The 16,421-nt window shown below is 37.5% G+C and overlaps 1 protein-coding gene across 1 annotated transcript; it reads right to left on the bottom strand.

Annotated features, from left to right (window-relative positions):
• Nucleotides 1-2,625: 2,625 nt before the first annotated feature.
• Nucleotides 2,626-10,848, bottom strand: xab2 (XPA binding protein 2). Its single transcript, XM_044330919.1, has 19 exons — nt 10,688-10,848; nt 8,887-9,035; nt 8,540-8,663; nt 8,232-8,429; nt 7,628-7,762; nt 7,371-7,535; nt 6,630-6,774; nt 6,386-6,537; nt 6,164-6,283; nt 5,932-6,063; nt 5,187-5,318; nt 4,872-4,985; nt 4,586-4,748; nt 4,287-4,477; nt 3,945-4,067; nt 3,655-3,826; nt 3,277-3,403; nt 3,043-3,149; nt 2,626-2,913 (listed from the first exon to the last, which is right to left on the bottom strand). Exons 1-19 carry the CDS (start codon nt 10,721-10,723, stop codon nt 2,852-2,854), a joined length of 2,547 nt encoding a protein of 848 aa, XP_044186854.1. The 5' UTR covers nt 10,724-10,848; the 3' UTR covers nt 2,626-2,851.
• Nucleotides 10,849-16,421: the final 5,573 nt, after the last annotated feature.

Genomic DNA, 16,421 nt, shown 5'->3' with positions numbered 1-16,421 from the left:
ACTGTAAACACTTGTATGGGGTATGCTGGGCCTTTAATCTACTGTGTAATAATGCACTATACTTTATAAGTTGATTTTATGTTTTGTGTGTAAAATACAAATAACTAGTGACTACAGCTGTCAGATAAACGTAGTGGAGTAAAAAGTACAATATTTTTCTATGGAATGAAGGCGTATAAGTATAAAGCAGCATAAATTGAAACACTCAAGTAAATAACAATTACCTCAATTGTATACAAGTATACTTAGTCTAAGTTTCTTTCAGCAACTGATGCTGACTTATCCGCATTGTCTGTAATGTCATGATATTGGTAATGAACATTCATGGCTGTTAAAACACATAGATGGAGAATACATTTAAAAAACACAATCTCTCATTATAGTTTCTCTCAGTGTGATGGGCTATGAAAATTAGGATTTACCTTCTTGGTTACAGACTTTGTCAGGTTGATGACCCTGGTTCAACAGCATAAAACATCAGACCTGATGCAGTGACCTGTTCAAACTCTGATCAGATCCAGAGGTGCTGCTCTGTAGCTGATGCTGACCACTAACCTTTTGCAGCTGGAAGACAAAAGTTCAGAATTTTATTTATTGTTGAGATGGTAGACATGGAGGTGACACCCTGAGAATGCTTGTTTTAGTAACTACGTTAAAGAGCCCCTCCAGACATGTTTTAAGACATAAAATACTCCATACTATCTAATGATTTGTGTTTTTTCCACAAATTTAAAATTGCATCTACTCCTTCTCCTTTGGTGAAACAAACAAACAAACAATCCATGAATATGCAATTATTTTTCATTTCAAAGTTGAACTGCTGGATGCAAGATGATGTCTCCCACTCCACTGAAAAGTCCATTCTTACTGCATGTTCACTAGAGGCTTCACGTTTCCACATCACTTGTGTAAATTGCATACTGGACCATGATCAGCTTCTGAATTAGTTGTGATGTCACAAATCATACTGGTAGGTAGTGAATTCAAGTACAAGATGAAGAGCAGCATTAATTTCTTTTCAATAGCATGATAAAAGTAAGGCATATGTTGATCATACAGTACTATGAAGGAAGGATGTAATCAAAGCAGACCTATTCATATCAGCTTAAAGATTAAATAATTATTAAGTTACTTTCCAATATTAATCAGCAGCTATGGTCAATTGTATTAATCAGCAGCTATGGTCAATTGCTTATATAACTCTCTGTACCTTTAAGCACCCTGCAATATACAGAATAAAAACTGCAATGACTGGACTGGAGTAAACATTATTGTATTCTATATACATCTACACAGAAAGAAAAAGGGAAATTAAATTAGGAAATTTATTTACTTATTATTGTGACCTGAGATGGTGTCTCTCCAGTTGTTTTTGAAGTCTTGTTTCCAGGAGCATCATCCACATTGGAAAACAAATCTCAAGAGTGACTCATCACATGATGTTGCTCAAAGAGTTCTCCAAGCATCCATCTGTAGTAACTTTGTAAGAGGATTACCTCTCAGCTATTTTAATCTAATTATGAAACAATTTCTCTCCAGTCAGTACTTTTCCCAGTCTTTTGTCAATATTACCCTTATGATGAGGTGGCAACAATGGAAAAGCACAAGACCTTTCCATCAAACACTGAAGTAGATCTGAAGAATACAGTATTTATTCATTCCTCTTGTGCACTTGAATCATTGGAGCACAATTGTTAGTGTGCTGAGTGAAGTCTGAATTAAAGGTTAGGAGTTTTGCAAGATATTCAGTATACAAGAGACATCACACCACCAATGTGAGACTTGAATGCTTTGCTCCCAGATCAATGAAATCCTCCTTTTAAATTAAACCAACTCCTACCCACCTACACTGTTTTCTAGGGCAGAGCTTCCTGTTAGATTAAAGTCACAGCATTTTACAAGTGTAAATACATTTTTATTATACCACCTTTTCAAGACAATGTTAAGCAACTTGCAGAGGTTCAAAAGCCCAGCTTGTTACTGTGGGAAATACTGGTGCACGAGTTGCAAACACATGCACAGACTGTATTGGTCACAAGATGACTCTCACCGACACTGTCTCAAAGACACATTTCCACTGCACTGTAACCGACCACCTTAAAAATGACCAGCAAACTGAGGGAGCACCTGCAAGTTTTTTTTTTTAATAAAAGGTTAGTTATTTTAATAAAAAGGCTCATACAGCCCCCGTTTATTATATTCAATCTACAGTTCACCCACTGTATTTGAAAATCTCAAAACAACAAAAAAAAAAATAATCAAAAAATGAAACCTCAAAAACAAAGGTTCTTCAAGAAACCCAAGTTAGTGATCCTCAAGTCAACAATGTGAGGCCCGAATACTCCACTTTCAGATGAATGCTTCCCGTTGAAGAATATATGCTCCTCCCCCGTTTTCTCAGACAGAGCTTCCTGTTAGAGAAAGATCTCTGTGTTTATAAGGTGTACAAAAGTGTTTTCCCTGTTAACCCCTTGCTTTTAGAAAAATGAAATGAAGTCAAACTACACCTGGCTTAAACTATAGTTATCATGTAACCAAATATCACTTTTTCATAACAGAAGACTGCCAAATTACTCTTACCTTCGACTTTGTATTTGAGAAAGACTGACACCATGTGGCCAATAATGACAAGTTCATATCTTTATATACTGTTCTACAAAAAAATACACAGAAGGTACAAATATTTCCATTCTGACCGTTTTCACTTAAGTACGTATGTCACATTCTATTAATGTAAAAGGGGATACATTTAAACATTTGTCCAAATGTTTTTAGTCTTTTTTATGACTACAAGAGAAATCCAAGGACTGCCTCTTTGAAAAAGTCAGTAAGTGGTCTTGCTAGGTATCTTTCAGTCATCTTTAAGCCCTCCATAGACAGCTGTGGGGACGCTCTTCTGTTCAAGCTGCACCTCTGTAAAGGCCGAGAGGAGACAGCAATTAGCACATGCTTTTTCATGAATAAAATATGCCTGCATTAATGTTTAAACAAACATCACATTTTCTGTTTTACTGCTGAGGCGAGGTATGTTGCATCACTCACCATCTGGTCCTTGGTCTTCATCATCTTCATCCTCATCATCAATGTCAATCTCATCAGGATTGGCTTGTTTGGAAAGTTCAGCCAACTCACTGCGAGAAGTGTCACTCCTGCATAAGCACATGCAGGTAAGACACACACACGCACACATGATTGCCACAACCACAATTTTATTAGTTGAATTTTCCACAGCTACTTTTCTCTAGAGTAAAAAAAAAAAAAAAAAGGACAACAAACCTGACAAAGAGAATCTTTTCTTTTGGCTTGGGTTTATCATGCTCTGCCTCTGCAGCAAGCTGCTGTGCTTTCTGCTCCAGCATCTTCATGTCATCAATCCCCAACTGGCCTGGAGCAAGATCTGACACTGGACACAAACACACAATGGTTGGACATACATGGAAACATTAGTAAACCATATTTGTGCATTAGTTCTTGTGCTGTGCGGTGTTACCTCAGGATTTTAGGCAATAGGTTATTGGTGGCATGTGTAGCTATCATATCAATGTAATTTCATATATCCCACCAAAGACACCATATAGTCCATTTGGTGCATTTTTGTTACTGATTATGGAAAATACTTGCCAGAAGCTAATGAGTTACTGAAAGCTCTCTCACCAGTGCCTGTGGAGCTTGTTGTGGCCTTCAGCATCTGAGAGGACATGAAATTGACCTGGGTGTTGTATGTAGCCTGGACACTGCGTTTGATCCTCAGCATTTCTCTAATAGTGTCCTCATTTCCGTGGCGGATCTCAAATTCTTTCCAGGTCTGCCAGAACTCAGCTGTCACCTGAGAAAGAAAATTCATAAATATATCAGAGAAATTCATGTGTGAAATATGTGCACATTAATAAAAAGTCTGACAATTTATTGAGACAAAGGTAATGGCAGGAGGTGGTTTATCTCACCCTGGGGTCACAGATCTGGGAGCAGTAGGAGTAGATTGCTCTGCCCCGATCAATCTCACCCAATTTACTCTCCATGTCAGCAAATCGCAGGCACATGTCCCTCGCATGCTCATCAGGAAGGACCTTGATAAATACGAAAAGGTACATTTCAGATTTTAGTTATTTCAATACTGAATTGAACAAATTATCATAATGCATACATTATTTAGAATATCCCAGGTAAGTCTTCAAACAGTTTTTAGGGGATTTTCATCTGGATGTATGAAATGCTACATATAATCAGCTTTCATTGTTGCGGCGTAATATGCACTGGTGTTGTGCTATGATAATACTACCATGTACCTCAATAGCCTTCTGGTATATCGCTCTGGTATATGTGACTCCATATATTTCAGCTGCTCTCTTGATGTAGATATTGAACATGTGATGTCTCTCTTGAGTTTCTACTGCCTCCGTTGCTCTTTCATATACAGCCATGGCATGTCGTGCCAATCCATACTCCTCCTCCAATTTGGCATACAACAGGTAAATGGCTGGAAAGCAAAGCACAATGGGCTTCAGATCATTTAATCTTAAAAGATTAGTGGAAACAATGTGGAATATATAAAAGTTGTCAATGAAATTCTAACAAAGCTACTTACTCTTGGCAAACTTGGCAGGACAGCCATCCAGGGCTTGTTCAAACAAATCTCTGGCTCTCTCCAGCTTCTTACCCCCATAACGATCAATGAACTTGGTGAGGTAAGTGTTCCATATGTCGTAAACATTTGGCCACCTGAAGAGAGCGATGCCACGCTCATATGCCTAGAAAGATTTGAAAGGTATTGACAGAGAGGTTAAAGAATTGTTTAAATGGGTGCTACGTTGAGCAAGACAAGAATACATACTGACATTATATGTTTAGTTATTTAAGTGGAATATTATTACTTTGAAGCTTTCCTCGAAGTAGTTGTGCTCTTCAAGGAACATGGCATAATTGATGATGATCTGTGGTGTGGCAATGCGGAGGTCAATGATGCGGTCATACACTGCTTTTGTCGACTGAGGAGGAAAAAAAAGAAAATGGAGAAAGAATCATCTATTACCTGTAAAGAGGGTTGACAATTCTGATTTTAAAGACATGCACATGGTGGAACAAGACTACATATCTGAGCATTTATTTGCCATGTGATTTATACCTACTGCATATCTTTGGCTCATGTGCACTAACAAAGAAAACCCACAAACATACGATGAACATACCTGGAAGGTACCAAGACTCTCCTCCAAGTCTGCCAGCATAGACCAGACCTTCAAGGACTTGTAGACTCTGTTTTGAACTGGCTCAGATGCATCGAAGTACTCCGCTTTCTTGGATGGGATGGCTGTAGCTTTCTATGTTCAAATTATTAAAAGAAATGTTTGTCTTTCAACATCCATAAACAAGTAAATAAGTGTTCTTATATATTATATATGTCTTACACCTTGCTAAAAAAAAATCACCATAATTCATGAACAGGGACTTGCAATTGTTGCTGATCGATTCCTGTCATTTCTCTGTTTTACGGAGATTTCAAGATTTCTTAACAGGCAGTTCTGCTGAGAATGTGTTTTGTCATGAATGTAAATCTCCATGGCCCCCATATTACCCAGCATGCTCTCAGCACTTGGTTCTTTCCCCAAGACCCAAGTGAAAATCAGTGCAACATTTGAACAGTGGAGGGAGCTTCAGACAAAGCAACCAACAGTATGTCCTGTTTTTGTTAGCCACATAAGCTAGTGTCTTTGTTTAACACCAAATGTCTATATAAGCATTATTATGACATGTGCTTTAGGCCTTACTGTACCTATGGAGTACCCTATAAACTACCTAACACCTGAAGTTTGAAAATTGTGAAAAAAAATCTCAATAGTGAATATGCTTTGTACAAAAAAATACCAATGCTGTATTTTCCCACAGTTCATTACACCTGTAATAATGAATGCAGATGTGATGCAAGCATCTCACCCTGAGTATGCGCAGGGCCTGTTCATAGTTTTCGTGGCGCAGCTCCATCTCTCCATATTCACACCACACTGTGGCAAGGTCATCCACCTGCTTGTAGTTCACCTTGGTAGCCTTCTCAAAGATGGTCCTGGCCTGAGTGACAGGCAGCAATTGTAAGACATATCAAAAACAAAAAACACGTTTATGAAATGGATGTATTCAGTACTCTTAAAGTAAGATCTCAGTGACTTACGTCATCCAGCTGCTCATTTTCTTCATAGAATTTAGCAAAAGAAACCCAGAGAGAGTGAGGCTTTCCCGTGGCCTTCATTGGATCCACAGTCTGTACTGCTTCTGTGTATGTGTTGATGATCTGTAGAGGATACAGTGACCATGAATCTATTAGTAATGTAAAAAAAACTAAAAAAAAAACAACAAAAAACATAAACAAACAAACAAAGGACCTAAAACTCACCTGCCGTGGAATGCCCTCATACAGTTTTACCCTCTTGTGCCACTCATGGACATTATGAGGGTTCTGCCGCAGCAGTACACTGTTCAACAGGAGAGGCCGCCGTGCTATCAGCTGCTCAAAGCGAGCCAGTCTAAGCTCCAGGTCGATGTCATCTGAGAAGTGAAGGACAAACAGTAAGGCATGCGTGACAATGACAATTGAAAACAGAATTGAAAACATTCCTTTTTATTGAATCTGTACAAACCATCTTCATCCTGCCCTATCTCAGCAGTGGTCTCCATCTTGGCAGCAATCATGCTCTCTTCAAACTGGGCATAACTATCAAACACTTGTGTGAAATCCCTTACTGTTACCACAGTAAGGATGGCCTCCTCATATACATCACGGGCCTAAGACAAGACACATTAAAGAGTTAGTAAGTAAATCCTCAAATACTTATGCTAGAAACCTCTCTATCAGCATTTACCACGCCAAAAATCACATAACAAGGCCTTGTTACATCACACTTGTATCAGAGAGGTATCGCACTGGTTTTGGATACAGGATGTGCTATCTGTTTAAAAACAGAGCTGTTGACTCTGTTTAAAAGTGATCAGTTTTAATAGTAGAGACTTTATTGAACAAAATAATAATGAAAGCAATAAGACCACTTACATCCTGACTAACTGTTTCATCTCAGTTTAATCCATCCATACAAATGCAATACCAATAGTTGCTCAGCAGATGTCATCATTTTGACTGTATCAAATGCTTTGAAACTGTGAACCATTTTCAATACAACTGCTTCACATTGATTCAGTGCTTCAGAAATTTTTTTTGCCCCATCACAACATGAAATAAGTATTCAGTGTGGCGTTTCTCTTTAATATAGTCAGTCAAACTGGCATACAGTAAGTAGATGGTAATGTCGTTGAGCCAAACTAACTACTTAAGTTAAGTGATTTATGATGTGTATAGACATGGAAGCTATTCAGAGAAAGAGCACCTTTTCAAAGTGGCCACTCCTGATGTAATAGTCAGCCAAGGAGCACCAAAGTTTGCCAAGCTGGTCTGTAAAGCGTGTGAGGCCTCCCCGGATGATGGCTCCTACATTCAGAGAGGTCACCTTATCAGGGTTCTGCGAGATCAGGTCGCATAGCTCATGCCACAGCTGTCACAAGAAATAAATGTAGCAAAAAGATTTATTTTATGTTGCAGCTTGGAAAACAAATTACTTGTTAGGGAATGAGAAGAAAATCTTACTTGGTAGTTAGACTTGCCCTCTTTGGACACAAAGCTTTCATCATTGACAACTGCTGCAAGCCGCACAGCTGCTTCATCCAAGCGGCCAACAGACCGTAAGTAGTCGATGTATTCCTCTGCATTCTCTGGAGAAAGCTACATGGTATAAAGAGCATATGACACATTTCAAGGACTTTTTCATATATGTAGGAAAAAATTTCACTTAGAAATAACAGAACATACTGACAGCAATCCTGTTAAATAGTATTTTCATTAATGAATAGTTATCTTATCCAGTTGTATGACTATGATTTTTAAGAAGTATGCTTTGCTTGCTGTTCATCATTAGATGAATTGGATGACTGGTGAAATATCTTTAAGAGTAAAACACCAAATCCAGTGGCCTTTGACTTAGTGCTCCTGTATGGCTGAGAATCTTCAGACATTTACAGAAATTATTGACAACAAATAATCAGACCTATCACACTATACAGGGACATCGTACCACACCACATCCACTTTAATAAGTTATATACTGCAGTCATCAATGTAATCAGAAACATTCTTATGTGACATCCTAAATGACAGCTGCTGTATGGAACTAAGTTGTGTACTATGTCCTCACCTTAAGGTACCTGCGGTACACCCGGATGGCTGTCTCGGGCAGGGGCAGGTTACGGACAAAGCGAAGATACAAAGGCCAGATACGTGGATGCTGAGTGACAGGTAGAGCTCTGAGTGCCCGGTCAAATGTTCGCCGACTTCTTGTGATCTTGCATTGGGATACCAGGAACTGGCAGTAATCAAGCCATATTCTGGGCATCTAGTTTGGAGAAAGATAGATTGTTAATTTCAAGCACAACTTACACAAACAACGTCACGTTATTTTCTATCATCAAGAGGTACAGTATGGACTTCTAACATTAGCCTCACCTTGTGCATGAACACCAGTGCCCTTTCATGGCAATTATTGACCTCTTCATAGACTGGTTCAGTGATACATTTCCCTTTGGCTTGTTTCCTTCTCTCTCTCAGGTAATTGTACCATAGCTTATAGCTGTAGGAAGGGGGAAATACAGGTTAAAAAATAGTGAGCCATGAGCAAATATGTGTTCCACAAAATCCATCTTAACACTTCCACAGACATGACCTAAATAAAAGTCAGGGTATTTATCCAACAAGGCACAACGCTGCTAGTAAGATATTTTGACCAGTGATGAATGATGCTTTTCATCACAGCAGCAGTACAATGTCAATAATCTCTGTGTGATATTAGTTACCTTCCAGGCAGCTCTTTCAGAGCTCGCTCATATATCATATTGAGGGTAGATCTGGATCCATTCTGTTTGAATTCGATGTAACGCATCCAGCACTTGACTGAGTATGGGTTCCTGATAATCTCTTCCTCATAAGGCAGATCATCGTTCTCCTAACAGAGCCAGAAATCACAGCATGTAACACTTCAAGCTTAACTGTAATAATAACGTTAAAGGATAGGTTCACAATTTTACAGGTATGTCTTAGAACAGTCAGATGCCCATATAAACACTGAAAGAGGTTTTCCTCACTGTAATCATTCTTCCTGTTCATACTGGCCATTAAAAGATCCCTTTCAAATGCGCTTTCAATGTAAGTGATAGGGGCCAAAATCCACAATGTGTCCACGCAATTATTTTGTGCAAAAATACATTTAAAAGTTTATCTTAAGCTTATATGAGGCTTCAGCAGTCTGAGTTAGTCATATCATGTGGATATCTGCCACATGTACAGTCTTTTTAGCAGAAATTCCCTCTTTGTATTTCCTTGGACAGTTTTTCCCTGTTGAGCTGCGGTGGAAGTATAGCAACAAAAAGAGGGACTTTGGCATTAAATAGACTAACATTAAAAGATATCCACATGATTTGACTAATTTGGATGGCTGAATCTTCATATTGGCTTCAGATAAACCAGTTCTTCAAGGAAATTGCAATTTAGCAATCGCAATTACCGCAACTTTTCTGCATGAAATGGCCAAATCAACAGGCTGCTTGTGATTTGGTCCAATTATCACATTTCGTGTTGTGGTCATTTACATAATCGCAGTTAATGAAACTATATTTTTATGTTTAATGAATTTTAATGGTATAATTGACATTTTATTTGGTGCTAATTTTGAGGTGGAAGTTTATTTATAAATGGAACAAGTACAGTATTTTCTTTTTTATATAACTTTGAGTCCATGGCTCTCATGTTCAGAAAATAAAAAAATAGCTATAAAAGTGCTAAAAATTAGCACTGAAATACAGTTGTTTCTGTGATATGCAGTATGCTTTTATCAAAGGAAGCAATTACTTATAACTCTTCATTGGTAGTAGTTCAGAAATTCGCATTATTTTCCTTCGCTTGCAGTTTTTCTCAATTCCCGCAATTTTACCTTACCGCAAATAGAGCACATGAAACAACGCAAAATCTATCGCAATTGATGAGAAAAGACGCTGCAGAATCAGGCATTTTTTGCCGCAATAATCACAAAAAACTCCTGGAGAGACGCAAAACGTTTACATACATTTTTGCACAAGAGCAGGATTTTGGATTTTGTCACTTACATTGTATATGCAGTATGAATGAATATTCTAATGGTCAGTGTGAACAGGAGGAATGATTACAGCAAGTCTAATTCAAATGTTCATTTAGGTACCTGATTATTATCTTAAGACAGACTTGAAAAATTTTGAACCCGTCCTTTAACTTTTACGCAACCGCTACGTTTGCTAAAACTAACATTAAAGCCACAACACAACATTACATTAACGTTAACACATTTTCTTCCGTACATTGCAAACGCTACTAAGTTTATTAACCGTGACTATTGTGAATTCAGAATTTAAGTACTTCTACCAAAATTTAGGAACCAAGCATGGCTGACAGCAAGTCTCTGGATTCCTTGCTTTTAAATCACAACAAGCTAACTTCAACGATGTTAACTTACACCAAGCTAGCATTCCAGCAAACGTTAACGTTAGCTTAACTTACATTCGTTACATTAGCTAGATAACAAATTAGATAACATTATAATATATAATTATATAGAGGTAAGCTTACAAATATAACATCCGTTTTTCCGTTGAGCGTAGGCATTTCTTCCCCGAGAAATTGACTGATCCAGGATAAAATAGTAATATAACTTAAGCTAACGCTAGCTTGCAGACCTCCCAATGCGTGTAGTTCACAATGGTATTTCCGCCTTCTTCTTATTTTGTTGTTTAATGGCGGTTGGCAAACAGCGTCCGGGTGTTTCCAGGTGGCATTACCGCCACCCTCTGGATTGGAGTGTGGATCAGAACAATTACTATACTAATGCATTAAATTCTCCTATTAAGTCCTGTGTTTTCTAAAATCTCAAAATAGCCATGTACCCTACATCACCTGAACTGCTCTGCAACAATTTTCTAATACCTAGTGTTGTGTGATTCCTTTGGAGTGTAATTTTAAGTGTCTGTCTCTCTTGTTTACTTCCATGGAAACTTTCAACTTACTGCCGTAAGTTCTTCTTCTTCTTTGAGGTTTATTGGCTGTCAGAAAACAACGAATTGGTGCATTACCGCAACCAACTGGTATGGATAATGGATCAGAATATTTAGTATTTACAATATTTATAACAAAACTCATATATTCTCAATCAAATTAGTTAGTCTAAGATACTGAAATAGGATTTGATAACACTCATTTCTTGAGTTCTTTTGTAGCATGTCTATTGGATCAAAGTGTACTTTTATCCTTCTGAGGTTTTGAATCAGATGTTGCATGTATGTAAGGGAGTGACACTAGTTTGTAGTTCTGAAGTGATACTTTTCCTTTTTTGTAATGCTTTATTGAACAATACATTTACAAATAACAAGGCAAGTCAACCATGGTATTAAAAACTTGTATGTGTCTGAGTAAGAGAAAACAAACATAAAAACAAGAAACCAGTTTAATTAAAAATATGCAAAAAAATAAACATCTAAATCTATAAATAATACAACATAAATAATACAATAAATAAAGTTAAAAAAGATAAATTAATATAAATTGGTCTTCAATTTAACTCAAAGGTTAGTACATTGAATTGGTAGAGAGAATACAGGGCTGTGCACAAATGCCCGTGTTGGGTTTTGGTTTCAAGCACAGATTTCCTCTCTTTTCCACAAGAGTACCTTGTAGGTTTAAATTGCTGGGGTCAAACATAAAAAAAATGTGTGTGTGTGCATGTTATTTATATATTTAGCCCCTTACATTAGTTTAGTTTGAACTATTCTATTTTTAATTGTTGTTTATGTGAGAATGCACCGTCAGGATCTCAATTTCGTTGTACTCTTTGCAATGACAATAAAATGATTTTGTTATATTCTATGGTATGCCTACGGCTATGGCTGTTAGTTTACACCTGTGTACAGTCCATGGAAGCATAGGACTGTGTAGGACTGTGAATTTCGTTGCGCCTATAGTAGTGTAAATATAGTAAGGACGGCCTCTAAGCGAGGCGAAAGTCCTTGAAGATACATATACGCGTTTTCTATCGTGTTCTTTCTGTGCTCTTTTTTGAAATTACAAAAATACAATTTGCATTGTACTTTTCCCTCATAATTGATCTGTTGTAAGTTTTATTTTGTCAATAGGTTATCAGGTAAATCCTAAAGATTATTGTTCCTGATGTCCTCTCTGACAGTATTTAAGTTGAGTCAACCCACTGTACCTGTTTGTGGAAATTGCAAAATAAAATAACCTCTTGGCTCTGTAGGCAGTCTGGTGTGTTTGTTTCTTCTATTTTGGGGCTTTGATGAAGCGTTTTTGCATTGTTTGACACTTCCACTGCACTACACTTCATGGTGTCTTATTAAACTGTGATCACATCTTAGAGAAAACAAAGCCAGTCCATTCACATGACTGGCTCAGCATCATCTTTTGTCAATCATTTTATTGGATAAGAGCAAATTAATATATTGTGGTTAGATGATAGATAACAGAGTGTTCAACAATTTCACAATGCTATGAGAATTATTATATCTGTAAATCATAAAATTTATGAGTAATGTGACCCGACCAAGTATGCTTAATGTAATGGTCATCTTTCTTCTGTTGACTCAGTTTCAAGTGTGACATCAGCAAATTTTTTAGTAGCTTTCATAGTTGTGGTTGCTAACTCCTAATCTCCTATTCAATCATTGCATGACATTTTGAAATATTTTACTTAATCTCTAAGTAAAATAACCTTCATCTTTGAGGAATCTCAGTTCAAATTGACCTCCAAGACCAAAAAAGCACAGATACATTTCACAGAACTTTGACCTTTCACCAAACAAATTTCTCAATAGGTTAGTTCATGGTTGCCATGGCATCTGCTCCCTAATGTCGTATTCTATCACTGGTACAAATTTGGTTACATTTCAATGAACCAACTGGAAGAAATCCCACTTCAAAATTCCCTCCAAGACCAAAACTTACACAAACGCATATATTTCTTTTAACTTCCTCAATAGGTTAGGTAACCACTGTCATGGTATCTGCTTCCTAATGTCTTATTCTATCACTGGTACAAATTTAGTAACATTTCACTGCAGCAACATTGAGAAATACAAATTCAATTTGTCCACCAAGAGTTGGTGAGTTACAACACTGTTACAAATTTATGTGGCTGACGTTGTGTCACATGGTGCGGTTAATTGCTGGGAGTGTTCAGGCTCATTTTGACTAAATTCTACCTTTTTATGTATTTATTTATTTATTGTTACCTGAAAGTGGAGCTTCTCTACCTGGCCAAATTGGATGCCTTAACACCTCAGCGCCCCGAAGAGCGCCCACAGGGATTGTGAGGGAGCCAGGTGCACTTCAGCACTTTCTCACATGATGAATGTGTTTTACTGACAAGGTGTGGGTAGTCACTGGAGAGTGACCATGGAGACTAGAAGAGAGTCAGGTGCTTTTCAAGACCCTGTCCATGGGGCCTGCAGAGGGCGCTTGATCAAGGATTGATCTATAATACACTCTAAATGGATAATATAATAACAAACTGCCCAATACGTTTGAAGCATCAGGAAGTGAGTCATTGGTCATATTGGTAAACCTGAACCCTAAAAAAAGTTTTAAATTAACCCAACTTTAACCACATCACTTTGGGCCTGACACATTTTGGGCCATTTTAAACTGGGTAATGTATATAACCCAACATGTTGGGTTGATAACCCAACATTGTTAATTTCACTCTTGTCTTCAGTTAAATGAGATATTCTGGGTTATATCCTATTAATCACTGAACTAATGCATGTGGGTCAGTTTAAGTCTTCCCCTGGATTAAGAGCTAAAAATTTTTAGGTGATTTTCAGTTCCAGTTACTGTAAATTCCACTGTTACTGTAAATTATTCCCAATCCCAACTCTTATTGCATAAAAAAGATTTCCTGATTTTCATATCATTGCATGTATTTATTTACTTTTATTTTATTTACTGGTTTATTTGACAGGGACAGTGCACAGTAATAAACATTGCTGTAAATGCACCAGAGTTAGCCAAGAGGCTATTTTTCATCTGTAGTCCGCAGACAGATGTTAGAGTCACCCTAAAAACAGAATATGAGATTGAAATTACAAAGTTATTAAGATCATTTATAAGCATGCAGAACAAATAATAAAATGAAGAAAAAAAATATTAATGTTAATAACAAAAACATAATTCAGGACACCCTTTTAGGTATTATTTTATACTTGTCATTTTATACTTTTTAAGACATTTATTGTTGTCAGGTATTATTTAAAACATGCAACACAGACGCTAATAATACAAGATATGCAAGACAATAAATACATTAAGATATTAATGTTAATAGAGACGTAGATTGAATAAGACCACATTGAGCTGCATTGTTAGAAACTAACTGAAACAAGCAATGCATAAGCACAGACATAAAAAAGCATGCACAGTATGTAAAATACATAAATCAGTGTGACACAATAAAAGCAAGACCACAATAAGACATGCATGCAGGTACATGAGGGCAGACTGGCAGTAGCAAGATAGCAAGATAGCGACAGGTGACAGCAGACAGCAAGGGAAGTTCAGCACAGACAGACTGAGGACAGTGAGGTGCAATTACGTTTGAGTGCTGACAGAGCTTAGTGCTAATTAACCAGTAATTAACCATTTCTTCAAATGAGCTCTAAATGAACCGTACCAGTTCTCTAATAGTTGCTGACTGAAAGTGCTTTTTCTGAGTGGGATGATGCAATCCCCTCTTGCTGCACCTCTTATGAACCCATATGCAGTTGTTCTTATGTTGACAAACTGTCTGAGCAGAGGAGAGGCTAAGCCATATATAATCTTGTACGTAAGACAAAAATCTACATATTTAATCATGTTGTCCCAACTCAACAGGTTATATTTTTTTAATATTGGGCGATGAAAATGTACCGGTTTCTTGTCAAGGATTTTGTTACAAAACAATGCGGCACATTTTGATTACAAATATGACACAGTTTTTCTATTTATTTTACACAGAAAATATGCTACATTGTACAGCCAGATGATAAAATACTTAACATTTGACTGTAACAATTAACAATAAATGTCTTAAAAAGTATAAAATGACAAATGCTTCGGAGCAGTGGTATGCTCTCCAAGCCATAACACAGGCAGGTGGACTGGAGCAAATGGACCCAAAAGCAGGAGATAGCAGGCAGTAGGAACTAGAGAATCAATATTTGTTTTTTCAACACAGAAACAAGACTCAGGAGTGCAGGAGAACAGAATAAAACAAATGATCCAACAAGGACTGAACTGAACCACAGGGCTTAAATACAAACTGAACTAACAAGGGAATAGGCAACAGGTGACTAGAAAGGAGAACAGGCGAGGAACTGATTGGCTGGGGAAAACACTTGGAGCAGGGCAAGGCTGATGAGGATGATGCAGGGCCGATGTGGAGGGAAAAGAAGGGTGGGGCACAGGAGGCCAGGGACCACAAGAGACAACACAACAAAGACAGAGAAAACAGGACAGTGACAGGATCATGACAGTATCCCTTCACTGCTACAGCTGCTGCACCAAGTGTGTTGTAAGTTGGTGCAAAGGAAGGGCATAATACTGGTAGAGAAACTTTTACTGCTTTGTGAAATCCATATTTACAGAATGAAGGTCAGTGAGGGACCTTTTTGCATCATCAACACTTGGCCAGGCTGTAATTTCTCCAAAGGACGAGGGACAGGAGAATCACGTAAAACACACAATGACCCCAAATCCAAACATAAAACAAGTCCTATGTGAAAATGGTTGAAGACTTAAACTAGCCACTGATAATTTTATTTGACTCCTACAAAGGGATTAATTTAATTGTGGCTATATATACATTTTATTTGCGTGTTTGTGTGTTGATACAAACCTTTTGGAAGAAAGAATTTCCTTGACCCAACATAGAAGAAACAACCCAGAAAAAAACACCTGGAGGCTTGACCCCGCAACTGGTTTACAGAAGCAACCTCGCTTTTTTAGTGTACAAAAAAAGCCGAAGATGCATATGCATATACTATTAATCTTGAAAGATCCCATCACAAAAATGTGAATGGAGGGTTCTGAGTTTATCCGAAGTCAGTCAACAAGACTTACATAAGTCCATGCAGGGCTTAGGAGGCCAAATACCTTCTGTAGCAGTCCAGGGGCTACAATACAGCACATAGAAACAATAGTGGAATTAGCGACAGCAATAGTAGTAAAACCACATGCAATAGCTGTAATAGCATGATAACAGATGTAGTGGTAATAGTAGGACAGCTAATAGTAGTAATTGTAATGTGTAATACAAATAATA

This window comes from Thunnus albacares, chromosome 17 (genome assembly GCF_914725855.1).
Source record: "Thunnus albacares chromosome 17, fThuAlb1.1, whole genome shotgun sequence".
NCBI lineage: Eukaryota > Metazoa > Chordata > Actinopteri > Scombriformes > Scombridae > Thunnus > Thunnus albacares.
The sequence above is the reverse complement of the archived record's forward strand: the minus strand, read 5'-3'. Positions and strand labels throughout refer to the sequence as shown.